Source organism: Euleptes europaea, chromosome 1 (assembly GCF_029931775.1).
Source record: "Euleptes europaea isolate rEulEur1 chromosome 1, rEulEur1.hap1, whole genome shotgun sequence".
In the NCBI taxonomy this organism is placed as follows: domain Eukaryota; kingdom Metazoa; phylum Chordata; class Lepidosauria; order Squamata; family Sphaerodactylidae; genus Euleptes; species Euleptes europaea.
The window spans coordinates 92,482,491-92,508,014 of record NC_079312.1 but is presented as its reverse complement, the minus strand read 5'-3'; the positions used below and the strand labels follow the sequence as shown (position 1 = coordinate 92,508,014).

At 45.2% G+C, this 25,524-nt stretch overlaps 1 protein-coding gene across 2 annotated transcripts in view; it reads right to left on the bottom strand.

The window, feature by feature from the left end:
- The window catches only part of LOC130482005 (core histone macro-H2A.1), a 54,751-nt gene extending 30,478 nt beyond the window's left edge, over positions 1 to 24,273 (bottom strand). For both annotated transcript variants that reach the window (XM_056854811.1, XM_056854820.1), the window contains exon 1: positions 24,079 to 24,273. In XM_056854811.1, coding sequence (XP_056710789.1) covers positions 24,079 to 24,250 — 172 coding nt within the window. In that variant the 5' untranslated portion in view covers positions 24,251 to 24,273. The remainder of the gene's footprint in view (positions 1 to 24,078) is intronic.
- Positions 24,274 to 25,524: the final 1,251 nt, after the last annotated feature.

Sequence of the window (25,524 nt, the reverse complement as noted above, 5' to 3'; positions counted from 1 at the left end):
AGGCTCCGCCTCGCACTGGGCCGGAGCGGGCTGCACTCCCCGTGCGCTCCCGCCGCCGTTGCCTCGCCCAGCTGGCCCGGGAAGGAGGGGAAGGCGGCAGCAGTGGAGCGCGGGGGGGGGGAAATCCCTCCCGGAGGGCAATTGGGGGGGTCCCTGAATCTCTCCTTTCATTGGACCTTTCAAGCCGACCGCCTGCCAATGCCCACCGCCGGGGTGCGGTGATGCCTTATTTCCTTGGATGGGCTTTACTAAATTTATCATGAACTTCTGATATTACCCAGGAATGCTGTGGTGGCAGCTGCTACCAAAACAACTTCTTCAAAATCTGCCCAGCCAGTATTCTGACACCAATAGGTAATTCCAGATCAACAGAAGGAACATAGGTACAATGTGAAATAATATTTATTTTATAAAAACCCTTTATGAACCCTTTATAGTCGGTGGGCTATCGTGCACGCGCAGGCCCGCGTGCCAGCGGGAAGCCTCTCCTCTCCCTCCCTCCCCGGGGCGAGTGGGCTGCCCACTGTAGGCCCGCGCACCAGCGGGAACCTCCCCTTGCCCTCCCCGGGGTGAGAGATTTGCCCGCTGCAGTCCCGCTCGCCCAGCCGGCCTGGAAAGGAGGGGAAGGAGGCGGCAGTGGGGTGCGGGGGGGAGGAATCCCTCCCAGAGTGCAACTGGGGGGGTCCCCGAATCTCTCCTCTCATTGGACCTTTCAAGCCGACCGCCTGCCAATGCCCAGCGCTGGGGGGGGGCAGAGAGGAGCCCCCTTCCTGGGGGGGCGGCGGGGGGCCTCCGAGGGTTGGGCAGCTAGCCTCAGTTGCCGTTTTATTTGGGGGGGCTTGGGAACCGGGGGGGTTGCACTTGCACCGTTTGGGAGGCGCTGTGGGTCAGTGGTGGAGCATCTGCTTGGCATGCAGAAGGTCCCAGGTTCAATCCCCGGCATCTCCAGTTAGGCGGCTCTCAAGAGAAATCTCAATCGTTGTACTGTTGATATTTGGCTCTACTGACTAATGAGTTTGCCGACCACTGAGATAAGGAAACACTTGCAATTTCTTTTCCCTATGTATATTTCCTCCCTTTTTTTTTCTAAAGCCAGCTTTGACTAACATTTCTGGAAATTTGATTCACTTCTGTCTGAGGATATTTATTATGCTGGTTAATCCCTTTATTCCTCTGTTTAACTGTCCCCGATCTGTGAACCATGCCAGTTTATTGAAATTTTTGCATTTGTACAATTGTGGGTGACTAACTAATGCTTACGCAGAACGTATACTGTGGCCATACAACCCAGTTCTAATTGGAACTTTCTGAGCCTACTTGAACTTCTGATGTGCATTTTCTATATTTTCAAACTAAATTGTGTAAGCGATCATTTCTGTACTATCATTTCTGTAGGCCTCTCCAGTTGTGTGCCTCTCAGATGCTTTGGCACTCCAAGTTTCATATTGAACCATATGAAATGATTAATCTTCAGAACGCAGTCTAAAGAATGATCAGAAATCAAAGTCAAATGTAAAGACAGTCTGTTTTCAGAGCCTGATAACAGGCAGTCAAATCCATCTTGAAATTTTTATACTTAGCTCTGTCCGTTGTGTAAGTAAAATACTGTTTCCTTTGCCTACCAGTTTATACTTTGCTGTTACTCTTTTAACAGTTTACACATGCCCCTTTTCTTTTAAATACACTTAAATATGATTAGTCTAAGTGCTTCCAGATGTTGTTTGAGTGAATGCAGCATATATGTTTTGGCTTGGCTGGTTTACAACACTGGACAGACCTAGTATCTTACAATGTACTCTTGGCTTACTCTCTAACATCTGAAGGCATTTGTTATAAACCTGCATTTACACAAATTAAATCTGGGGGGGGGGGACAGAATGAGGTGGTATGCCAGTCATGCACCTTATGTGTAATGGGAGCTAGAGAATACCAACAATATAAAAGGATGAGATAACCTGTTACTGAACGTCTGGTTTAGGGTGCAATGTTGATGATGGCTTTCCACATTCCATGCTGAAGCTGAGTAACAAGCAAGCAGAACTGAGTCTCAGGCTATATAGAGCATGACACATGAAAGTGGTATTGGGAATGGCAAAGGAAATAGCCCATTAGAGCTTGAGCAGCTGCATCTGGGAAACTCAGTAATTAGAGTCCACTATGAACATGAAGCTCCTTTGTAGATCAAGGTTGCAAGATAGAGCTTCATGTGCACAGTGGACTCTCGCTGCCGACTGGCAACGAAACAGCCCAAACTCATGTGTCTATTTCCATGGCTATTCCCAACTCTGAAAAGTCCTGCTGCAGTGTGTCCTGAGCCTCAGGACCGCATTGGCCATGCACTGGGTGATTTTTACTGATTAAAAGAAAACAGATATTATGGCTTTGATCCTTCACTGAGATTTGGTATAATGGGGGATGCTACTGGAGTTCCTTCAGCACTTTCTGGAACTGCCATTATATTTTAAGAAGCCAGCGGGGTGTAGTGGTTAAGAGCAGTGGACTCTGATCTGGAGAACCGGGTTTGATGTCCCACTCCTCCACATGAGCGGCGGAGGCTAATCTGGTGAACTGGATTTGTTTCCCCACTCCTACACATGAAGCCAGCTGGGTGACCTTGGGCAAGTTACAGCTCTGTTAGAGCTCTTTCAGCCCCACCTACCTCACAGGGTGTCTGTTGTGGGGAGGGGGAGGGAAGGTGATTGTAAGCCGGTTTGAGTCTCCCTTCAGTGGTAGAGAAAGTCGGCATATAAAAACCAACTCCTCCTCTTCCTCCTTATTATTATTATTGAGGTGGATCCAACTATCCTCTAAGTAGCCTTCGTCCAACTTAAGTGGCTCTTCCTCCAACAGGAGAGTAACTTAAGTTAGAGGAAGACTTCAAACTTGAACCAAAATGTAAGGTAGGGTATAAATATTTTAATAAATAAATGTATTTATTTATTTAATAAATAAACTTGGCATAGTGGGGTGGAAGAATCAGGGTAGGATTCACCAACTAATGCCAGATTTTTATGATCATTAGATATAGGTAGGCATGCAAAAAATTTACAGCAATTTGTGAAGATACATCATCCCTACTCCAACCAATAAACTAAATTTGTTTTTATCAGCACTGTCCTCCCCATAAGAAAAAAAAGGTACAATTAAAGGGGAAATAATACAATAACTCTAAAACACCCCACCCCCATATTAGGCTTGTGCTATTTCCATTTCTCCAAAGGGAGAGACAAATGAGAATGTCAAAATTATCTTCTTTTAATGTTTGTGAAAGTTGTTTTCCCAAATGGAGTACAAAGAAGGGGAAAACAGCAAGCTATAGTTGTGAAAATAGGAAAATAAAATAATTAACTAATAAGAAGGAGGGATGCCACATTAAAAAGATATCAGTCAAAGACTCATCCAATAATCAATACTAATGTACTGCTAAAAGACCCAAGAGTCAAATATTACATTTAGAAATAGTGTAGCAGGATATCTATCAAGGGGAAAATAAATCAAACAGAACTTGCAAGCCATCCATTAAAAACAAATACATTATACTCTGGGGAGACTCCAGTACATACTGTGGACAGTTCCTAATACCACTCAAAAATGTTAACTATTGACCCAGAGGGAAGGGAATAGCACCCCAATCTCAAAATATTTACCAGTTTATGTATCAACAGTATTGTAACAATTGCCATGAAACATTATCATAACATGATTACTAAATGTTACAGAGGTCCTATTTGCACAAATAGAACATTTCAAGACTTGGATTCAGCTACTGTTTATTGTACGTTAACTTCTTACATAGGAAAAATGAAATTACACCACTCTGTGCAGTATAAAATCTGTGACCTACTTTCAAAAGATGGTAAAAGGTGTTTCTCCTTTTCAGTTCAGTTAAAAAAGAAAAGAAGAAAACAGCTATCTGATTTTGCAAATAATTGTAAAACGATGCCCAGAAAAATCAGCAAAACCGTTCAAGGAGTTGAGGTTAAAAACAAGAACACAGGAAGATAAATCAAAATGACCAACATTTACAGGAGACAGGAAAGTCATAATTAAAACAAGCTAAAAACATTATTTTTGTGAATTTACAAGGCTGAAACAGAAGACCATGAAGCATTTCTATGGTTGCCAATTTCCAGGTGGGGTCTGCAGATCTCCCAGAATTACAACAGATTTTTAGGAGACATAAATCAGTTTCCCTGGGGAAAACGACTGCTTTGGAGAGTGAACTCCATGACATTATACCCTGCTGGGGTCCCTTTCCTCCCCAAACCCTGCTCTTCCCAGGATCTACCCCCAAATCTCCAAGGATTTCCCAACAGAGTTGGCAACCCTAACACTTTCACAGGCTTTAATTTTTAATGGAATAAGACTCTTTAAGTAAACGTTATGTATGGTTTGTCAGAAGGACTGCACTCAATCAGTATTTCAAAAGTGTAAGTACAAACATAGAAGTTTTATTAATGTTTATCATTTTGGAAAGTAGAGAGAGCCATCACCACAACTGGCAGTGAATGGTGCTGAACCAGTCACAACAGTCCTGCATTCCCCTCATTCCCAGCACCCCGTAAACACAGCCTGCCTAGTAAACGTCAGGATGTGACATCACCTCATGGATCAGTAATGACCTGGTGCTTGCACAGGGGACTACCTTTACCTTTATACTGATGTGTTATTTTGGAGCCCTTTTCCTGGAAACAAACTTTCCTGGAAACAAACAATGTATGGCCACTTCGGACCAAAACTGCTGAAAGATAAGCAATCAGAAAGCATCTAATATACAATTAAAAACTTACTATTAAAGCTGAATATATAGGCTAGAAACCAAAAGGTTACTTAAGGTACAAAAGTTTGGGCATGCTCAGGGGCTTTCTGAACAGCTGGTTGCCATGACTTATGACAGAAAGTCTTTTCAGTTTCAGATAGGGTTTATTATCAAATTTCAAATACCTTTATTGGCATAGTACAATCTGCAGTATATAAAAGGATAAAAGTTAGAGTAAAATAAAATTAATATAAATCATTCCTTAATGTTGTGATTCTACTTTCGACTAGATTCCCATTGGTTGACTACTATCGTCAGAAATTTCGCCACGTTTTCGGATATCTCAGGATCCTTATCAGCTAATAGTTTGTAAAGTATTTTCGTATAATTTGAGGAGAAGTTCAAAACTATAGGTTTTATGAGGTTTCCTCTTGGGGAATCATAAGGATGGTAATTAAATCTACTCCCTATAGATTTAATTATTAATAAAGAATATGAGACAGGGAGTCAGGAAATCCTGCGCATTTCAGCAAAAGGTGTTTTCAGGAATCTGCCATGGAGGATCGCTGAAGGCAATGAATTAGTCCTAGCCTGCATAAAGACTTTCCTGAGTTTAGGATTGTCAAGACGGTCCAGGTAGTTTAAATGGAAATTAGGTGGAAGTCCAAAGTATTGAGGTGAGCAAATTGGCGGTGTTAAAGGAAATTTGCACTGGAACTCGTGATCGGGGTTTATTATAGGTTGAAGAAGGGAGGGAGGTTGATGGACCACAAGCCAAAATATCCCTTGGACATGAAGAACTGGTTGAGGGGCTGTTTTGTTTTGTTTTAATCCCAACCCTAGTTGTTAATATGGCCTTTTAATTTCCACTTTACTTAGAAGAAATATAATCCCAATGACTGTAAAACCAAATGTTTGATTTTTCATCCATATATTTTGTCATAATAAAAATGTCAAAAGAGGAGAAAAGGTGAACAAAAATTATTTAAAAAGGGAGTAGATTTAATTACAAGAACTGGGCATACATTTAACCCGAGATTAATTTTTTAGTGATCTTTGCATTTCAGCTGGATTTTGATTTCTAGGTCTTGGCTGGAAGAAAAACTTTTAGTGTTTTATGCTCACTCCACATTTATAGGGCTAGAGGTGCCTATTTTTGTTTTGTATTGTTACTCATCCTAAACCCTCTATATAGCTCAGGCTACACATTCACATGCATCTTTCATTTATTAGACAGCAAATATAACAAATGTTCCAAAGGTCACTGTAATGAATTTTTCATTGTTTCACCCCTCTTTTCCTCCCTCTCCTTACAATGCACTCTACAAATAACAGTTAAAATCTTGGAACCACATTCTACTTTGACTCAAATGATGTTAAAGCGCAGAGGCTGCAGCCACTAACTCTAAAAAGGAAAAATGTGCGCTGAAACATGTGTTGTAAGAAACAGGGCTGTCTGTCATGTGTGTATAAATTAGTGCATTTCTTCTGAGTAGAAGAAAGATAACAGAATGGAACAGCAGTTCTGTTCAACAAATTCTGGCACCCAATACTTGGGTTGAATGGTTGACCAAACCAACGGGAGAGGCTCTTGTTTTTCAAGCTTCAAGATTTGGGACAGGCTTCCACACTGAAAATGAATCATGATTAAATAGTAAGAAAATGTTTTGTTGGACTATCTGAAACTCCACTGGTGATGTCATAAAGCACGAGAACAAAGCTTAAAAGTCACCATAACCCAGAGAGAGAGTAGTGACTCTGGAATTCTAAAAAGTGCTTGTTTTATATTTTACAAAATGCATTGACTGGCAATAAAATCCAGTTGTGAAAAAATATTATTGGAAAGTGCAGACATTTCAAAGTTCCTCCATACCTGATTTAAGTGCAGAACAATGTAAATCAAAGGAACTTTTTTGCAGAGGGAGGGGATACTGTAGATCACATGCTGTTTTATAAACTTCTCTTTTTCCTCACTTGCCATAGCAATATTTTTTCTATGTTGAACAGCCTACGGACAGAAATTCTCACAAGCAACATTGCTCCTACCTTTTGAACTATGCTTATAAATTTTCTGTTAAATATTTTTATCTCATTTATAGGTGGGGTGACTATGAGTGTACTCAATGTCTAGAAAATACAGGGAAAATACAGGGAAAGGATAGAAAAATATAGCTTGTCCAAATTAAACAAAGCCTGGAATTGTCAAAAAAATACTTCATTCTAGGCTTTGAGCAATCAAATCTACTAAATGTTTCGTAACTTTAGCTCCTCTCTATTTGAACATTCTATGAATCAATATGATTACATTTTTGCATGCCTGCTCTTGGTGCCCCGCTCTGAGCCAGCTTCGGCCGGGGAGTGTGTGTGTGTGTGTGTAAAGTGCCTTCAAGTCGCAGCCGACCTATGGCGACCCCTTTTGGGGTTTTCATGGCAAGAGACTAACAGAGGTGGTTTGCCAGTCAGCCGGGGAGGGTGGGTTGTAAATCACAAAATAAATAAAATAACATAAATAAAGATTAGGCGGGCAGCAAGCTGGGTCTTTTCTGTAGCTATGTCCCACATACAGAACATAAATGATGCCTGGTTCACTAGCTTCCAGGCACTATGTTAAAACATGTTTATTCTCCCAAGTACCGTATATACTCGAGTATAAGCCGACCCGAATATAAGCCGAGGCACCTAATTTTACCACAAAAAACTGGGAAAACTTATTGACTGGAGTATAAGCCTAGGGTGGGAAATGCAGCAGCTACTGGGGGCCCGCCAGTCCGCCCTCCCTCCCCCCGAGGGACCCTCCCGCGCCCCCTCGCTTTCCCCCCCAACCGTGAGGCGGGTGCGCGATGCGTGCCCAGAAGATATCAGCAGTCATCGGACCACCTACAGAGGCTGCAGGCGCCCGCAGATGAGCGGGAGAGACCGGAGAACACCCGCACTGCACCGGAGAACAGGTAAGTGGGACCCTCATTCGAGTATAAGCCGAGGGGGGCTTTTTCAGCATAAAAAATGTGCTGAAAAACTCGGCTTATACACGAGTACATACGGTAAATGCGAGAGGGAGCTCTCTTGAAGCTGTTTGTTACATGCTCAACTGTTGTCAGCTGTTTTAGTGATTTTGTCCATCTTGAAGACTTTTTTTTTTTTTTGCAGAAAGGCAAGACAGAATTTTTTCTAAGACGACAGAAGCAAAAATCCATTCTTTGGTTCTTGTGGGTTATCCGGGCTGTGTAACCGTGGCTGTGTAACAGCCCGGATAACCCACAAGAACCAATGAACTCTGACCGTGAAAGCCTTCGACAAAAATCCATTCTGCTTGTCAACTTTCATGACCTAAGGTGGGGTGAGTGACACCCTCTTCCGCCCGCATGTTAAACAGAAGCTTGCAGAACATTTTGCTTAGTACACAGGGCTCAACCCCCACCCCCAAGACTGAGGTGAGCCCTTTAAGTAGTGGCAGTAACACTGGGGCTAAGCTTGCTCCCAATGTCTCTGGTCAAGTACAGCCCTTGTCTCTCTCTACCCCTTTTATTTAGTGGCACACAAACATCTTCATACGAACACGTTACAGTGCTTTTGGCACTCAGGCCAAAACAGCTGACTGGTGGTGGAAACTGCAATCAAGTTGCAGCTGACTTATGGTGACCCTGTATGGTTTTCAAGGCAAGAGACTAACAGAGCTGGTTTGCCATTCCCTGCCTCTGAATAGCAACTCTGAACATCCTTGGTGGTCTCCCATCCAAACACCAACCAGGAACGACCCTTCTTAGCTTCAGAGATCTAAAGAGACCAGGCTAGCCTGGACCATCCAAGTCAGGGTAACAGTTGACTACCTCTGGCTTAAGCGGATAAACACCAATCTTTCATATTTTGAACTTTAAAAAATCCATTACAATGTTTTGTTTAAAACTGTAAGCTCCTGACCCTTCGAACCAGAAATCACCACAGAGTCATATAGAATCCAAGCAGATGGCTTTTACTGGTCAAAAAGGCAATACAGTGCATACAGGGAACTATGGCAGCTATGAGAGTCCTACTAGCCGAACGATAATATAAGGCAGTAAATGGCGGGAGATTATACAACATCAGCATACACAGACAGAGGCAACTTTCCCAGGAGCAGTATTCCCAGGCCTTGGTATGTGTGGTCGGCCTTGAGGCTAGACAGTACAGTACCGACACAGAAACAATACTGAAACCGAGATAGCAGCCTGACATCCTGCTCCCCTTAAGGCCCCCTCCCAGTCGGCTAGGGGGATGGTCTGTCCGGGTAGGCAGTGTGAAAGGCATCAATTAGTTTGGGGGCGGAGACATCTCATGCACGAACCCACTCGTCGTAGGCAGGGGGGAAGTGCTTCCAACGGACCAAGTACTGCAGGTTGCCATGGTGAACACGGGAGTCAAGGATTTTGGAGACTTCGAAGTGCTCTTCCCCCCCCACCATAATGGGCTGTTCGGGGGGCGGATCGGGATGCCATTGTGGAGAGGCCGTATGGGGTTTCAGGAGGCTAATGTGGAAAACGGGATGCACACGCCTCAGAGTTTTCGGGAGAGCTAATTCCACCGTGACAGGATTTATGACCCGTGTGATTGGGAAAGGGCCAATGAATTTAGCATTGAGTTTAAGGCACGGACGGGTGGAACGTAGGTTTTTGGTGGAAAGATAGACTAATTTACCCACTCGCAGTTCGCCCCCGGGGGAACGATGCTTATCAGCTTGTGCTTTGTATTTGCGCTTGGCTCGGTCGAGGTTGCTAACGAGCCAAGGCCAAGTGGTACGGAGGGTATGTGCCCAGGAAGCAACGTCAGGATCTCCCTCCCCCTCCACATTATTTTTGGGCGTAACAGGACCGAAATCCTGTCCATACACTGCATAGAATGGGCTAAAACCTGTAGATTGATGTACAGCATTATTGTAGGCATATTCTGCAAAAGGTAACAGTTCTACCCAGTTATCTTGGTGGTAGTTTACATAACAGCGTAAATAACATTCAAGGACAGCATTTACACGTTCAGTTTGACCATCGGTTTGAGGATGGTATGCAGTAGACAATCCCTGTTCAACCCCCACCAACTTGAGGAATGCTTTCCAAAACTTGGAAACAAAGCCACTGCCGCGGTCACAGATTACTTTGCGCGGAAACGAATGTAATTTGAAGATATGTGTAACGAAGAGGCGGGCCATTTTTTGAGCAGAGGGGATCCCTGCGCATGGAACTAAATGGATTTGCTTGGAAAACAAATCAGTAACAACCCATAACACAGTTTTTCCTCAGCTGAGAGGGAGATCAGTCATAAAATCCATAGCAATCACTTCCCATGGTTTGGTGGGTGTTTCTAGAGGTTGCAGTAGCCCCGGGGGTTTGCCTTGTGATCGCTTCACTGTGGCGCAAACAGGGCAGCTGCGAATAAAAGAGTCAACGTCGGAACGCATTCCCCCCCACCAAAATTGTCTGCGCAATAAGTGGAGAGTTTTTAGGAATCCAAAGTGTCCAGCTGTTTTTACTCCATGAGCTAAGTGTAAGACTTCTTTTCGAAGTGCCTTGGGTACATACAATTTAGAGTCTTTGTACCATGAGCCTCCTTGTTCTATTACCCCAGGGGGTAGGGTGTGAGTGGAGCGTTCAGAGAGGCAGTGGTTCCGAAGGGTATTTAAAAAGGATTCGGAGATGGGAACCTTGGCGGGAACCCCCCCCTGGCTATAGTAGTCTGAGGACCCGCTATGGGGGTAGTGCTTACGTGCGGTGGTGCGCAGATTGTAGGCGGTAGGGCAGCCGGTGGGGTTGGAGGAGTGGAACCGTCGGTTCGTTGTTGTTGCGAGGGCGGTTGGGTAGCCGCTCGGGTTGGAGATGCTGGAGAACTGGATTTGGGGTGCTGTTGCTGAGATCGGGTTTGTACGGCCAGCACAGGAAGGGTTCCCCTTTGCGTAGGGGTGAACAGAGAGTCAGTTGGTCTCTCGAGTTTTACCGGGTATTGTGGCAACCGGGAGAGGGCATCTGCGAGAACGTTTTGTTTCCCAGGAACATGTTTTAGGACGAAACGAAACTGAGCGAAGAATTCAGCCCAACGTTGTTGTTTTGTTGATAGTTTGTGGGACCCCGTGAGGGCAGCTAGATTCTTGTGATCGGTCCAAACCTCGAAGGGGATATTGGACCCCTCTAAGAATTGTCTCCATAGAGTCAGGGCATGGTGAACGGCCGCTGCCTCTTTTTCCCAAATGGGCCAGTTCAATTGTGCGTGCGCAAATTTTCTCGAAAAGTAAGCGCACGGGTGAAGGAGGCCATCCGGACCTTTTTGGAGGAGGGCCCCTCCCATAGCTACATCGGAGGCATCGACTTGCACAATAAACATTTGGTTTGGGTCCGGGTGCTGTAGTACGGGTTCGGATGTGAAGAGGCGTTTGAGAGCCACAAACGCGGCTTGGCATTGATCAGTCCACAGGATTTTTGCGGAGGGTAAGGTAGCTGTGTTTGCTTTCCCTTTGGTTTTTAGTAGATCAGTAATGGGTAGGGCCACTTGGGCGAAGTTAGGAATGAATCCTCGATAAAAGTTTGCAAATCCCAAAAACTGTTGCACTTGCTTGCGGTTGGTGGGAGGAGTCCAATCGAGAACGGCTTGGACTTTGACAGGGTCCATGCGAAGACCTTGGTGGGAGATTATGTATCCTAAAAATGTGAGCTGGCTTTGATGAAACTCGCATTTAGCCAGTTTTGCAAAGAGTTGGTGGTCGCGCAGGCGCTGCAGAACTTCTCGGACTAGAGTTACATGCTCTTCCATGGTTTTTGAATAAATGAGAATGTCGTCTAAGTAAACCACCACCCCGCGATACAGCAAGTCATGAAGGATTTCGTTGATGAGTTGCATAAAGACCCCCGGGGCCCCTTTTAATCCGAACGGCATCACGAGGAATTCATACATACCGAAACAGCTAGAGAAGGCAGTGAGGTGCTTATCTCCTTCGCGGATGCGGACTCGGTAGTAGGCTTCCACCAAGTCCAACTTGGAGAATACCCGGCCCTCCTGTAACTGTCCCAAAATATCAGATATTAATGGGATAGGATAGGCGTTGGTTTGGGTAACCGCATTGAGTTTTCTGAAGTCAATGCATAAACGAAGGTTGCCCTCTTTTTTCCGGACAAAAAACGCGGGGGCCGAGTTTGGGGCATTCGATGGGCGAATGAACCCTCTGGCGAGGTTTTTGTCAAGGAAGTCCCAGAGAACGGTGCGCTCGGAAGCGCTCATAGGGTAAATCTTACTTTTGGTTAAGGTGCAGTCCTTGACCACCTCAATTGTACAGTCGGAGGCCCGGTGGGGGGGTAAGGTATCACATTCTTTAAGGTCGAAGACATCCGCAAAGTCTCGATACACATTAGGTAGGACTGGAAGTGCTGGGACATCGGAGGCTAGTGCTGGTACGGGCGGATATAATAGTGCAAAGTTCTGCCGGTGCTGATTGCACATGGGGCTGGCGAAGGAGATAGTGTTTGTTTCCCAGTTGATACTGGGACTATGTCCTTTAATCCAGTTAATACCCAAGACCACTTCAAAACGGATAGGGGCTATAGTGAAGTCTATTTGCTCCCAGTGGGAGCCAATTCCCATTGCTACCCCTACGGTGCGGTGATCAACTGGACCCCCCTGGAAATGGCTCCCGTCCATTTGGGCAAATTGGACGGGGGCGGGTAGAGCCTCAGATTCGGCTCTGAGTGCAGCAAACGTGGCTTCGCTTATGAGAGTGCGACAGCAACCGGAGTCGATTAGTGCTTTGACGGGTAGTTGTGGGCCACCGTTAGTGTGTTGTAAAACTGCATCTACGTAGACGGTGGAGTCCACTTCTTTGATTTTGGTAGGAGCATTCGGTTTAACAGGAGGATCCTGAGAGGTCTGTGGAAACGCTCCATTCACCACAGACCGGAGCCGTTTTTTGATAAGTCGAGGGGAGATTCCAGGTTTAAGGCTAGAGAATTCCAAGGATTTTCCTCATCCGAAGAGGGAAAGTTGTCCCCCAATGGGGCACTTGTAATCCGAGACCCGGCGGGGTCGTTGGTAGTAGGCAGGGAGGCTGGGTCTCCGGCATGGAGTGCAGAGGGTGTGGGTCTTCCCGGAGCTGCGCTGCGGGTGGCCGCGGTGCCTCTGCGTGGTGGACGACCTCTGGCGCGGGTCGTCGTGCTGGGACGAAATAACTCATGGCGGTGCGGGCAAACAGCTGCAAAGTGGCCCATTTCTCCGCAAGTAAGACAGGCACCCCTCTGAAATCGGACTTCACGTTCCTGGGGCGGACGTGGAGGATTTCGTGGGACGGGCGGTGGTGCCTTGGATTGCGGTTTTTGGGTGCCTTTTCCCTTGTGCTTTTGACGGACTAGGGAAATAAAGCGTCGGCGGCTTTCCACTTCCTCGGCCAATAGAATCCAGTCTTCAAGGGTATCGGGATCGCCCCGCATATATGACCAGTTCAGAACGTCAGGGTGCAAGGCTTCCCTGAAATGATGAATTAGAGTGGTTTCGGGCCAGCCTACAATTTTGCTTGCCAGTCGTTGAAATTCATCGGCAAACTCTCGAACTGTAGCAGAGCCTTGTTTGAGTTGTAAGAGTTCCGTTTTGGCTCTTTCCCCCAGGAATGGGTCTTCAAACCTCCTTCTTAGAGCAGTCATGAAGTTGTTGAGGGAACGAATCGCTCGAGAGCGGGTGTCAAACTGGAGGACCATCCAGTCAGCTGCTTTACCTGTCAGAAGGGAGGCTACATAACGCACCCGGCTATCTTCCGTGGGGAAAAGTTGTCCTTGTTCTCGCATATAACTGTCCACTTGATGCAAGAAACAAGGCAAAGTCTCGAGAGATCCGTCGTACGTAGTCCTCAATTTGAGTTGCTTCCAAGGGCCGGGCGCAGGTTGGCCCGGTTGCACGGGTGGTCCGGGCGGAGGAACAACAGGAGCTCCAGGAGGCAAGGGTGGAGCAGGCACATTAGCGGGTGGTTGGGGTGGCTGTATGGGTACCCCCTGGCCCGGTATCGGAACGGGCTGTCTCTGGGCTATCAGGGTTTGTTGTAATTGCCTGTTCTCCTGAAGCATACGTTCCATTAGTTCCTGGAGTTGATCAACACGGTCGGAGAGCTCCCGATTCTGGGCTCGTAAGAGGTGAACCTCCTCACTTGGGCCACCAGTAAGATGAGGTTTACTGGTCCGGAAGCTTGTGGCCCATTGAGAGCTATCCCCATATAGATCCTCGTCTTCAGACTCTCCTGAGTCTCGACGTCGGTCAGCCAAACGGCGTGCGCGTTGGGTCGCGCGCGACGGGACAAACGCCGGGGAAAAAGACAGACCTGATAGCCCTTGTACATTGTCCTTGGGGCGCGTGTCCATGTTCGCCCGATCCCTAGCTCTTGCTGCGGCCGCCCTGGCTGCTTCAGCAGCTTCTCTCTCTCTTGCGACCTTAGCCGCTTCGGCGGCTTTCTGATCCGCAAGAACTTTGGCATTCTCAAGTCTTAGGGCAGCCTCCGCTGTAATGCGCGGCAAAAGTTCCGTCTCCAGGAGTGAGAGTATGGGGTCGGGTTCCCCGCCCAGCAGAGGTTGTACTCGAACCGCCAGTGCGGGTGCCTCGGCTCCAAAAGTCGAGGTCAAAACTTGAGCCAAGGTGGCTACCGGGGTGTCCTTTGTACATTCCACAAGGAGAAGAGCGGTGCTAATAGCGACTCGCTTGGCCTCAGCCTGACAACTGGCTGCATCCGGAATCAGGGAAAAACCCTCCGGCGGGGCTCCCGCCATGGTAGAACTAGAGGAAAGAGTTTCTCGAGAAATAAGATTATCCAAAAGTCCAGTTAGTACTTGTAAATCCTCAGTTGCCAACCGGGCATCGTCCAGTAATTGATCCAAGTCTTGAAGATCTAAACGAGTATCAGTATCCTCCGACGTCAACATCCAGAGAGTCCCTTTAAGAGATCGCCACTGTTCCTGTACCAGTCCCCTCAAGCGGCAAACCTCTAGGGTAGTCCTGAAGAGTTCAGCGACTATGTCCTGTAACAGGGTGGGATCCTTCCGAGAGGAATCCAGGATAATAGGTCACTCGGAGAGCTTCTCAGCTCCCATCCAAGCGGCAGGCGAACCCTCCTGGGCTCCAGCCTGACTAGTAGTACAATAAAGGAGATGGATAGCTGCCATAATGTAAGCTCCTGACCCTTCGAACCAGAAATCACCACAGAGTCATATAGAATCCAAGCAGATGGCTTTTACTGGTCAAAAAGGCAATACAGTGCATACAGGGAACTATGGCAGCTATGAGAGTCCTACTAGCCGAACGATAATATAAGGCAGTAAATGGCGGGAGATTATACAACATCAGCATACACAGACAGAGGCAACTTTCCCAGGAGCAGTATTCCCAGGCCTTGGTATGTGTGGTCGGCCTTGAGGCTAGACAGTACAGTACCGACACAGAAACAATACTGAAACCGAGATAGCAGCCTGACAAAAACAGAGAGATGGCAACAAGCTATATATATAGTTTGTCATCAGAATGACATGGCTAAGACATAACAAACTATGGATAGTTGTTATGTAAATGAGCCCGAGAGACTTAGGGGTTTAACGCATGGCCAATTTGTCTTGTCTTTGTTTCTAAAAAGTAGCGAATTCCCATGGTCTAAACGCATGACCGTCTGAGGGCAGCGCATCGGTCCCACCTTAGGCGCGATTTAAGCAAAAAAAAAAAAAAAAGGGTTAAGCAATCCCTGGTTTTTAGCGATCTTTTCAGTGCTAAACCGCTACTTTTTTTAATCTCGCTACATTACCGGAACGCCAGCATGTGTGTAATCACACGACTAGCCCGTTACTAACCTCCTTTTGTTCAAGCTCCCAGCCCCGACAAACAGCTGAGCTGCGGGTGAGCAAGGGCGGGGCGGTGCAAGCCGAGCTGCTGGCTAGGAAGGGATGTGAGAGGGAAGGAGAGCTCCTTTTATGGACTTCCAGGTGGCAGAGGGTGGAAGGGGCGGAGCTTCTCTGGCCTGAAGAGTAGCCAGGGAGGAAGCAGGCTGTGACCCAGGCTGGCTGAGCATAGAGCCACCAGGGTAGCCTCTGAGGGAGAGGAAAGCTCAGACTCTCCCTCGAACTGGTCTGAGGCTGAAGAGGCGCCTCAAGCCCCGACCCTCTCCAGGCCAGACAGACGCCCCCCCCGACCAGCCCTGTAGGGGGGGTGCTTCACACCGTCACGATGGTATACTGGAACGCTAGTGTCCCAAGAAAAAAAAGGGGGAGAATCGGCCTTTGATTGGATAACCCCTCAGCTAATCCTTGGGCAATGACACGGCGGTCACTCCACTACTATCCCACATTATATGGGTGGCTCAAATGCATGGGGAGCCTCCAGCAGCTACTTGCTTCGGACTTATAGAGGGATGGACTAGCGTCATGCGTTTGACTATCCTGTCTCGGAATAAAATATTGTGAGATAAGGGAGGAGCGAACCAAGAACATTCTGCCCATGCGTTAATCCCCTTAGATATTTTTATCAGTCATTATGCACTGCATCTCTGGATAGAGGCTGCAATGCTAAGAACATTTTCCTGGGAAAAAGCCCCACTGAATAAAAGAGGTCACACTGCAAAGTGGACTTACTTAGGATTGCTCTCAAAACCTAACAAAAATGAGACTTATGAAAGATGCTTGTGAAAATGGTTATCTGTTCAGGCTAAAAGAACTGACAAGAGAATTGTTTTATGATCTGACTGAAAAGTAATCAAGAGATCTTTCCTGGTTGCTGTGTGCTTGGCTGGATTTTTACTGCAATGTCAACTGAAGAGTGTGAGACCAGACATAGATTGTTTATTAGATGACACAACACTTGTTTCTCTGTATGATTTAATACAGAACAGCCATCACCAAAAAAGGCTGCAGGCAAAGTTGGCATGGCAAAGCCAAAGTATCAAACTGGTGCAGGAGTACGAGCACAGTTCAGCCACGTATGGAAAAGAGGGTGCTACCAATAGAATGCCTGAAAAGTCTATTCCTCAGAAAGCATAAAGCATCTTTAGGCAGCCAGTCCGTGTAACATCCATGCATATTGTCCCACCTATCTGAAATCTCGCAAACAGAATCTATCTCATGATTAATTAAAACAATAAAGAGTCTCATGGCACCTTAAGGACTAACAAATTCATCATGTTGTAAGCTGTTGTGAACCACATCGTGTTTCATTAGATGCATGAGGCATGTGCTCTGGCCTTATTTTTGACAGGTTTGTTGAAAAACAGATGAATTACAGTTTAAACATTTTCCTTCGACCTTGCTCGCAGCACTTTATATGTATACATATCCCTTATTATTTGTTTGTCAGAAAGATACCTGGCAATGTGCCCTTGCTTGTCTGGTGAACATCCAAGGTGTGTTAATGAAATGCTGAGAGTTCAAATTCCTTACTGCAATTGCTCATTATTGCTCATTGAGTTTCCTAAGAGCAGCTGTGTCATAGCTGAAAGGAGTCTGCTTATGCACCCTAAAGACAAAAAAATGCCACAGAAAAGGCAGCCCCAGCTGCAGCAAAGCCCCCCCCCCCCGACCTTGTATGTGCAGGGTTGAGGGCCCTGCCATGACACCATGAAGTAAGGTCATTTGGGTACACTCATAGTCATCCCACCTATAATTGAGATAAAAATGCTTAGCTGAAAATTTATAAGCATAGTTTAAAGGTTGGAGAAATGTCAATTGTGGAATTCTAAACCTCAGTCACAAGAGAAAGGATTCATATACTCTGCTTCAAGAACTGAATTAAAAAAACAACAACCTTCTTTCCTAGAAAGAAGGGCAGGTTAATCCTGATATATATGGTTTACAGTACAATCCTAAGAAAGAGTTACACCCTTCTAAGCCCGTTGACTTCAATGGACTTAGAACAGTGTATCTCTGCATAAGACTGAACTGATAAAAACTTAATTTCTAATAAATAAAAACAGAACCCGGCCCAGCTAATGACCCAAATGGAAATATCCTCCTGTCATTGTGGGGCCTTGATCCAATGAACTTGTGCCACAAATATTTTTCTTTGTGGATCATACTACTAATAGAAATTCCCACTATACTCCACAGCCTGGATCTGTACACCACATCTCCCCTTGATGAGGTGCTGAGCTGAGGAAGGTGATCTAGTCTCGAGTTATGCAGTTTAATTTAGGAACATTTACACTGCTTCTCCAGAGTCCCACTTGAGGAAGCTTACAAGTAAAAGTACCATAAAATCATAAGAAAACCTTTCTCTCTATCATATAGATATCCATAAAATGAACCTCAGATCAGATTCAGGCCATTAAACAGCTAGAAAGATAAAGGTCTAAAACGCATGGTCACTTAGCCCAGTTCCAGCCCAGTTCCATCCCCGTTCCACTCAGGATCAAATGAACCCACATTACCCGGAATGAGCAGGGATTAAACTGTGTGCAAATGGATCCATGTAAACAGAAAATGCGGGTTCCTGCTGAGTAAGCCTTCTCCCCCCACCCCAGCTCCTGGTGATTGGTCCTTTCGAATTGACTAATGGAGGCTTCCCCATAGGTATTCCTACTTGGAATAAACATATTAATTGGTGGTCTTAAAGCATTTTTACACTAATACAGGAATGAGGGAAATGAGTCATGTATAAAAAGTCATTTTGTTAGCTCTGTATTTCATAATAAACAGATTATTTGTTTGTAAAGTGCCGTCAAGCCGCAGCTGACTTATGGCGACCCCTTTTGGGGGGGGGGTTTCATGGCAAGAGAGTAACAGAGGTGGTTTGCCAGTGCCTTCCTCTGCACAGCAACCCTGGTATTCCTTGATGGTCTGCCATCCAAATACTAACCAGGGCTGACCCTGCTTAGCTTCTGAGATCTAACAAGATCAGGCTAGCCTGGGCCATCCAGGTCAGGGCAATAAACAGATACCTAAGTAGCAAAACAAACAAGCAAAAAAATAAATAAATAAAATAAAACACCCTATCTCAGCTCCTTAGAATGAAATTAATTAAAGGCATACAATACATTTTCCTAAGTTTTCTTTATAATAATTTCCTGGATGATATATTTGTTGAGGTTGCAAGTCATGTTTACAAATTCCCATGTTATGTTTTCCAAAAGAACTTCATGCTTCGTTTTGTTTTTGAGTGTTTTTTTCCCCACTCAGGATATTTCAGGTCACAGAAGTGAGAAAATCATATTTAACTGGTACCATATTTTGCTCATTAATGGTACTCGCAACACATCTCAGGACTCCTGCAGTACATTCAGCTGAGAGTATTTTATAAAATGCATTCTGTTCAGAAGCAAAGGAAATATATATTACACTGGGATGATGCAATGATTACTATTATACAATGTTTTTCTTCCTCCACAAGAAGTTCAAGGTACACACAACAATGCAATTAGACATAGGTGCTTACAGGACAGAACAAATTGTCAGTCCAGGAGAAATAACAAAAGATCAGAGATATTCTTTTGGATAACTGAAACAATTAACTCACTTAAGGTAACTGGAGGAGTTTGCTCTTGCAAATATACTAAGTTTACAGTTACCGCTTTCACTTTTTAGTCCCTATATTGCTTCCCTGAAGGAACTGGCATATAAACCATTACACAAAGCTTCACAGAGTTCTGAGTGAGGCATGTAGAGGATCCTGAAACATGCTTGAGGTGTAGCAGTTATGTGCAAGAAATTCATGTAAAGAATTAAGACCATGTGTTTTAGCCACTATTGCCAATTTCACATATCTGCCACTGCTTCTTAGAGAGACAGTGCTTTATGGACACGTTTCACAGGCAGATGGCAGATGGGTTAATTTGTGCCGCAGCGTACTTTGTACAGAAAAGATCCACAAAGAAAATCCAGGCAATCTGTTTATATTATTTTGACCTACGTTAAGGGATCCATTACTTCCCTCTCTAACCACTTTGAAGTGGTAAATTATTTAATCAGCTGGGGAACTGTGAGCATTGATTTCTAGAGTTTGTACAGTATATCTATTGCGCCATGCAGCAATGGCTGTTACAAATGCTGTGCACATATTAAGAAATGTAATACACTGTACAGAACGGAATGCTGGACTTACTGTGAAGGTTCCTTCTTCTGAAGGGTGAGGAGGACATTGTGATAGGCTTTGGCTATAATATGGAATCTAGTGTCATAGCTGAGGCAACCTTTGGGCAGAGTTCTACAACAGGTGGTCTACGAACCTTTATGATAGGTGCAATGTTCTGCTCTCTCACAAGGGGTAGGAAGGCACTCTGTGTCCAGCTCTAGACGCACCAGGCTTGGTTCCTTCCACCACCATCTACACTGACTTCCAAGCCTGGAGGCACCACCCACCCATGGGGTACCCCCGATCTCATTGATATCTGAGTCTTTACTGCCTGCCCCAACAGCCAATGGAACAAGCAGACCACTCAGGCCAACCCAGCCAATGGGGAGGACATGGCGGAGGCCCCTGGATAGCCAGCAGGCAACAACAGGGCCTCTGCACAGCCAATTGCTGGATGTCATCAGGATGGGGAGCCAAGGCATATCCTGCTGACCAGCTGGCAACATGCAGGGAGGATAGAGAGGCAGGAGAGCCTTCTGCAAGGCCTTGCGAGGGTGGGGAAGAACAGAGAGGATGAGGTTGAGCCTCAGGAATGGAAGAAGCTGGCTTAAACCCTCAGAAGATCCTACTGGCCAGGCACCCTCTAGGACCATTCATAGAAGAGGCATGGATGGAGGGGGAAGGGATAAAGAGGGCTGATACCCAGGCCAGAGGGAATGGAGGTCAGATCTCTCTTATGTTGCCAAGAGGTGCTAACCAGGAGTACAAGGAATCAGGTGAAGCAACCCACCCTTTCCACCTAGTTCTGAGGCCTGTGGGGCTCCCTGCTTTGGTGGATGCTGAGTGTAGCCAGGAAGGGCTTCACGCTCTGCTATGCTGGGGTTCCCCTTCCCATGCCCCCCTGAAGGCAGAAAAATTGGTTGCTCTTTCTATCTCTATTGGGAGGAGGAGCCTGCCTGTTCAGTCTGGAGACTTCTGCAACAGTCCGTCAGTCCACTGCATGCACCAAAGAAACAGAAGCTACTTAACTTATGAAACTATCTTACTCAGGAAAAGGTAAACTGGAAGAACTGAGAACAAAGAACAGACTTCAAGAGTGGCAGTCAATCACACCCAAGAAGTACACAGGAATGAACAGGATCATCCAGCCAGGGTAAGTCCAGTGCCCTCCTTGCCCTCCAGAAGAAGAAGAAACCTTAGCTGCAACATTCCATTCTCTCTCAAGGGGGAGGAAGAGGACACTGCTGCACCTGTGGGATGTTACAAAGCTTGATTAATTAAGGGAGGGAAGCAACAAATGCTAATCATGGGAGTAACAGTTATGACTCTCTGCCCAGATGCTGCCTCAGCTATAGTGAGACAGTCCACCTTATAGCCTAAGGAGAGCAGAGTGTCCTACCCTCTCTCAAGAGAGAACTCTTTTAGGTACTAAGAATATCATTTATGTGGCAGAACAGTGATATAAAACCAACTATTGGTGCCTTGTCAGTGATACACCAGCTCTTGGGGCTCAGGCTTGACCTACCAGATTTCTGCAGTTCCTCAGAACGGTCCTCAACAGAAATGTTAAAGAGTGTTTCCAAGTAACAGCTATCTTTTAAGAGCAATGGGTCCCTCTTAGGGAAACCAATACTTGCATAGATACCATATGGGAGACCCCTGAGTGTGAATTCATGTACAAGAAATGATATATGAGATTAGGCTCCCTTTTCGTCCGATAGAATTCCAAGAGTGTGAACATGTCACACACATGTGATTTTCCACACCTGCCACAAACACTGTTATAGGCTGGGCTTGGTTGAAACAGCTGAGCTATTAAGACTCACCCCCCAAAAATGAGGGTTTAATGCTGCATATGGAAAAGTCTGCATTCAGTCAGCTTGTATTGTGGCACTAGTTTTACTTTCATCTTCAAAACATTTAGTTTGGACAATTTTTTATCATTTACACTCTCCTTATATTATTTAACTTGCTTAACTAAAACCTGATGTACATATGCAGGAGGAGGGTGAAGTGAAAAGAAGGTGGGAGAATGCCGAAGTGGTAGAACGGACTGCGCCACTTCAAACTGCAGACGGACAATTGTGGAGAATCACATTCTGATACATGCTTGCCATGTTAAAAGTTCTTGCAAACAGAAAACCAGCATAGAACAGAATGGAAGGGGGCAGAAGCCTTCTCCCTTCAGTGTTAGCTTTCTGTTTGCATGGATTGTTTCTGTGAAGGAACATTCACAGTTGGTCTCTGTCCACTGCATTTTATTATATTTGCTTCTGTGATTTTTTTTTAATGCTGGTCTTTGACCGTAATAAAGTATTTGAATTGATTTGATTTGCATTCTACCATGGCAGCATTCTACCATATAACTCTTTAGCCCGTGTGTGCCAGGTCTTAATTACCAAGAAAACAGGTCCTCAACAGTTACCTTTTAGTGAATTCCCATCCCATCCCAAGGGGTTAGGTTTTGTGTCTGTCAGCTTTCACTTGCCCAGAGCCCCTTCTATATCTATAGCTATTTCCCCAATATTCTTGTTAATATGGATACTGCCTGCATGTAACACTGGTTATTTAACACTATTTGTCATTCTTTATAAAGAACATGTCCGCAGGCCAATGTTAACATTAAAGCCCCACTTCTGCATGGAGGCACTTCACAGAGTAGCCGAACGGTCGGAAAGGCCATCACACTTAAGTTGGCTCTGTATAGCACCTCTTGCCAGTACCAGAGGAGGAGTTTTTTGGCAGTTTTCATACAATGCCTGTAAAGATTAAATAAGCTCCCAGATCTCATTTTGGCAATTGCAACTGTATGCCACTTACAATAACTGTAGTAAAAAGCATCCAATTGAATTAAATGCATAAAAGGTAGAAATCACAACCACACTTCACAGTTATACAATTTTTTTAAAGCAGACAAGGAAATCCAAATGTCCCAATTGTCCACTACCAGGATTTCCCAAAAGCTGTTCTCCTGGCTGTTCCGACTGACTTCTTGACAGTCTAATCCACTACCAAGTTATGCAAAAGTAGCTTCACTGGAGCTAACTTCACCCTAATTTCAGGGCTAATTATTGATAGCAGCAATAGTTTTATAGTGTACTTTTAATGCACAATGTGCTTTAGGACAGTTATTTTTGTTGCTCTAGGGGTGAGGGAAACCTTTGCAATAATTCACTATTTTTTAAAAATGAAGATTGCCACATATAGCCCTATCAGAACAGACACAACACTTGCATTAATCAACAGTTAGGCTTGTACAGTGGCTCTTACTGCTAACACTGCACATCCATAGGCGTGCGAATTATGGGCCACAAGAGGCTCAAATGAAAGCCTCACAGCGCAATCCACAAGGGGGGGGGCAGAAATGCTGAGGAGACAGCGTGACCCCGTTGCTGGCGTAAATGCCCCTTGCACCTTTCGGCTCAGGAATAACCACATTCGCTGGCGCGAACTTATACTGGCAAAAACATAGGCACAGCATTTTAAAAAATAGCATAGAATGGTTCCATAGAGGTTGGGGCAGCATCCCTCTCGGGTTGCTGGCCACAACACAGCAAGCCGCTTAGGAGGCGGCTCAGCTGCACCATGGCTGTGCCAACTCTGGCCACAGCGCAGCTCTCCCCCCACCCCCGGATTGCACTGTAAATATCTTAGTGAGAAACCATTGCAAATGTAACTTAGAGTAGAGGGCTTACAACAGTTCAAACATTAGGTACACTACTTCCAAGATAAAGAAACCTTGATGTCAACGTGCGCCTACACACCGCAGCACGTGACTTCCAGTTTAATCCCGGAAGTGCTGCATCGCAAGGGGCCCTTTACCACTTAAACTCAGTTTGAGTGGTAAAAACCCCCTTGTGATGCGGCACTTCCGGGTGTAAACCGGAAGTGACGCACACACACGTTGGCGCCCTTAGCTCTGCCCCAAAAGCCTCCTACCGGAGGAGAGGGGGGACCTGGCAGCCCTAACAATGCACCCACTAAGACAGCAATTTTAAGTGCAAGACTAGCACAGACAGAAAGAAGCTGCTGAATCCTTTCCTCTTGTGCCATTTTTCACTGAAAATCAGGAAATGTTTTCCCCCCATCCCAGCTGTTTTCTTCTACTTCCGTTGCAATCTCAGCAGCTGCCTTGCAGAAAAATAATTCCGTTTTAAAAAGTATTATTGCAAAACTACATGTAACATGCAGTTCTATTCTCAGACTTAAGCATTTTTTCTATTATTAAACTCCTTTTTTTTTAATATTCTGTAGATCTTTTTTGTTTATATCTGTGGTTCTTGTAAACTTACCAGTAAGGTATTCAAGTACAGCTGCCATATACACTGGAGCACCAACTCCAATTCTGTATTTCGGATGACCTTTCTTAATATAACGTAACATTCGTCCTACAGGGAATATGACCCCAGCCTTTGCTGAGCGAGAGGTCTTGGTCGACTTCTTCTTTCCACCTCTGCTGGACATCTTCCGTGTAATAGGTCTGGCTCAGCACACTAGAAACGAAGGAGAAGCTAAGATTACAAATTAGGTCTATAGTGAGTTACTTTTCAAACAGCTAATGATATTTTCATAGCCTTTTAAAGCAGCATTGAAAAATAAGACAAGCAGATTTGTGAAAGGGTTACAGATTTGTGAAAGAGCTACAGATTTGAGACAAGCAGATTTGTGAAAGTGCTACAGATTTGTGAAAATGCTCTGTAATGATGCAGTGTTATCTATAGAGGTGAAGCCATTCATGCTGTGTAACAGCAAACAAAATACTCAAAAGTACCTATAGGCAAAGCTATGTGTATGCCACGGGATAGGCAAAGCTATGAGCATGCCACGGTGGACTATCTAGATTGACCTTATGTGCTGTGCTTAGTGGAGAATTCATCACTACACTTCTGTGAAGGATTTTTTGGAGCATATGTCATTTGGTGAAACGATCCAAATTTGGACTTGCCTTTACAATTGTTTGGCTTTATGAAGAAGTATCTTTTTGGATCTTGTACCAGTTGGAATATTATAGAACTGAGCTTTGTTCTAAGGAATTGAACTTTTGTTGTTATACTACAGATATTCATATTTAATAACTTTTGAGTGACCTATACTGTTTTTGTACAGCAACTGGATAAATCCAGCCAGCTTTTTCATTCATTCTCAGCCACTTCCTCTTCTCATGTAATGTTCTATCCCACATAGCTTTTGTCCATACAGGTCCCATGATCCCCAGCAGACTCTTTTTAGTGGTCAGAGGAGACCTTTCTCCTCCCTTTTCCACCAGCAGAAAAGCTGATTGGATCCAATCCATTGTCCACAGTAGCATTATGTAAAGTGTGAAAGCTTTTATCTGACAGAAGGGCAGATAAAAGTAGGTTGGCTGTTAGGTGGGGAGGAGATAGTGTTGCCAACTCCAGGTTGGGAAATCCCTGGAGATTCGAGGGGTGGAACCTGGGCAGGGTGGTGGTTGAGGAGGGGAGGGACCTCAGAAGGGTATAATGCCATAGACTCCACCCTCCAAAATAGCGGGACAAAAATGTACTTGATAAATAGATTGCTAAGCCTTGAGATACAGAAAGCCCTACTAAGGATCCAAGCCATTAAAAACAGGACCAAACAAGTATGCCTGACAAAAAACCCTACTAAAAACTACATTGAGATCCAAAATACCAAAACGCTCTATCCCATATGCAAAATTCCCGCAAATCATCCCATACAATCAAACTATAAAGTGCCACAATCAAAAATACTACCAA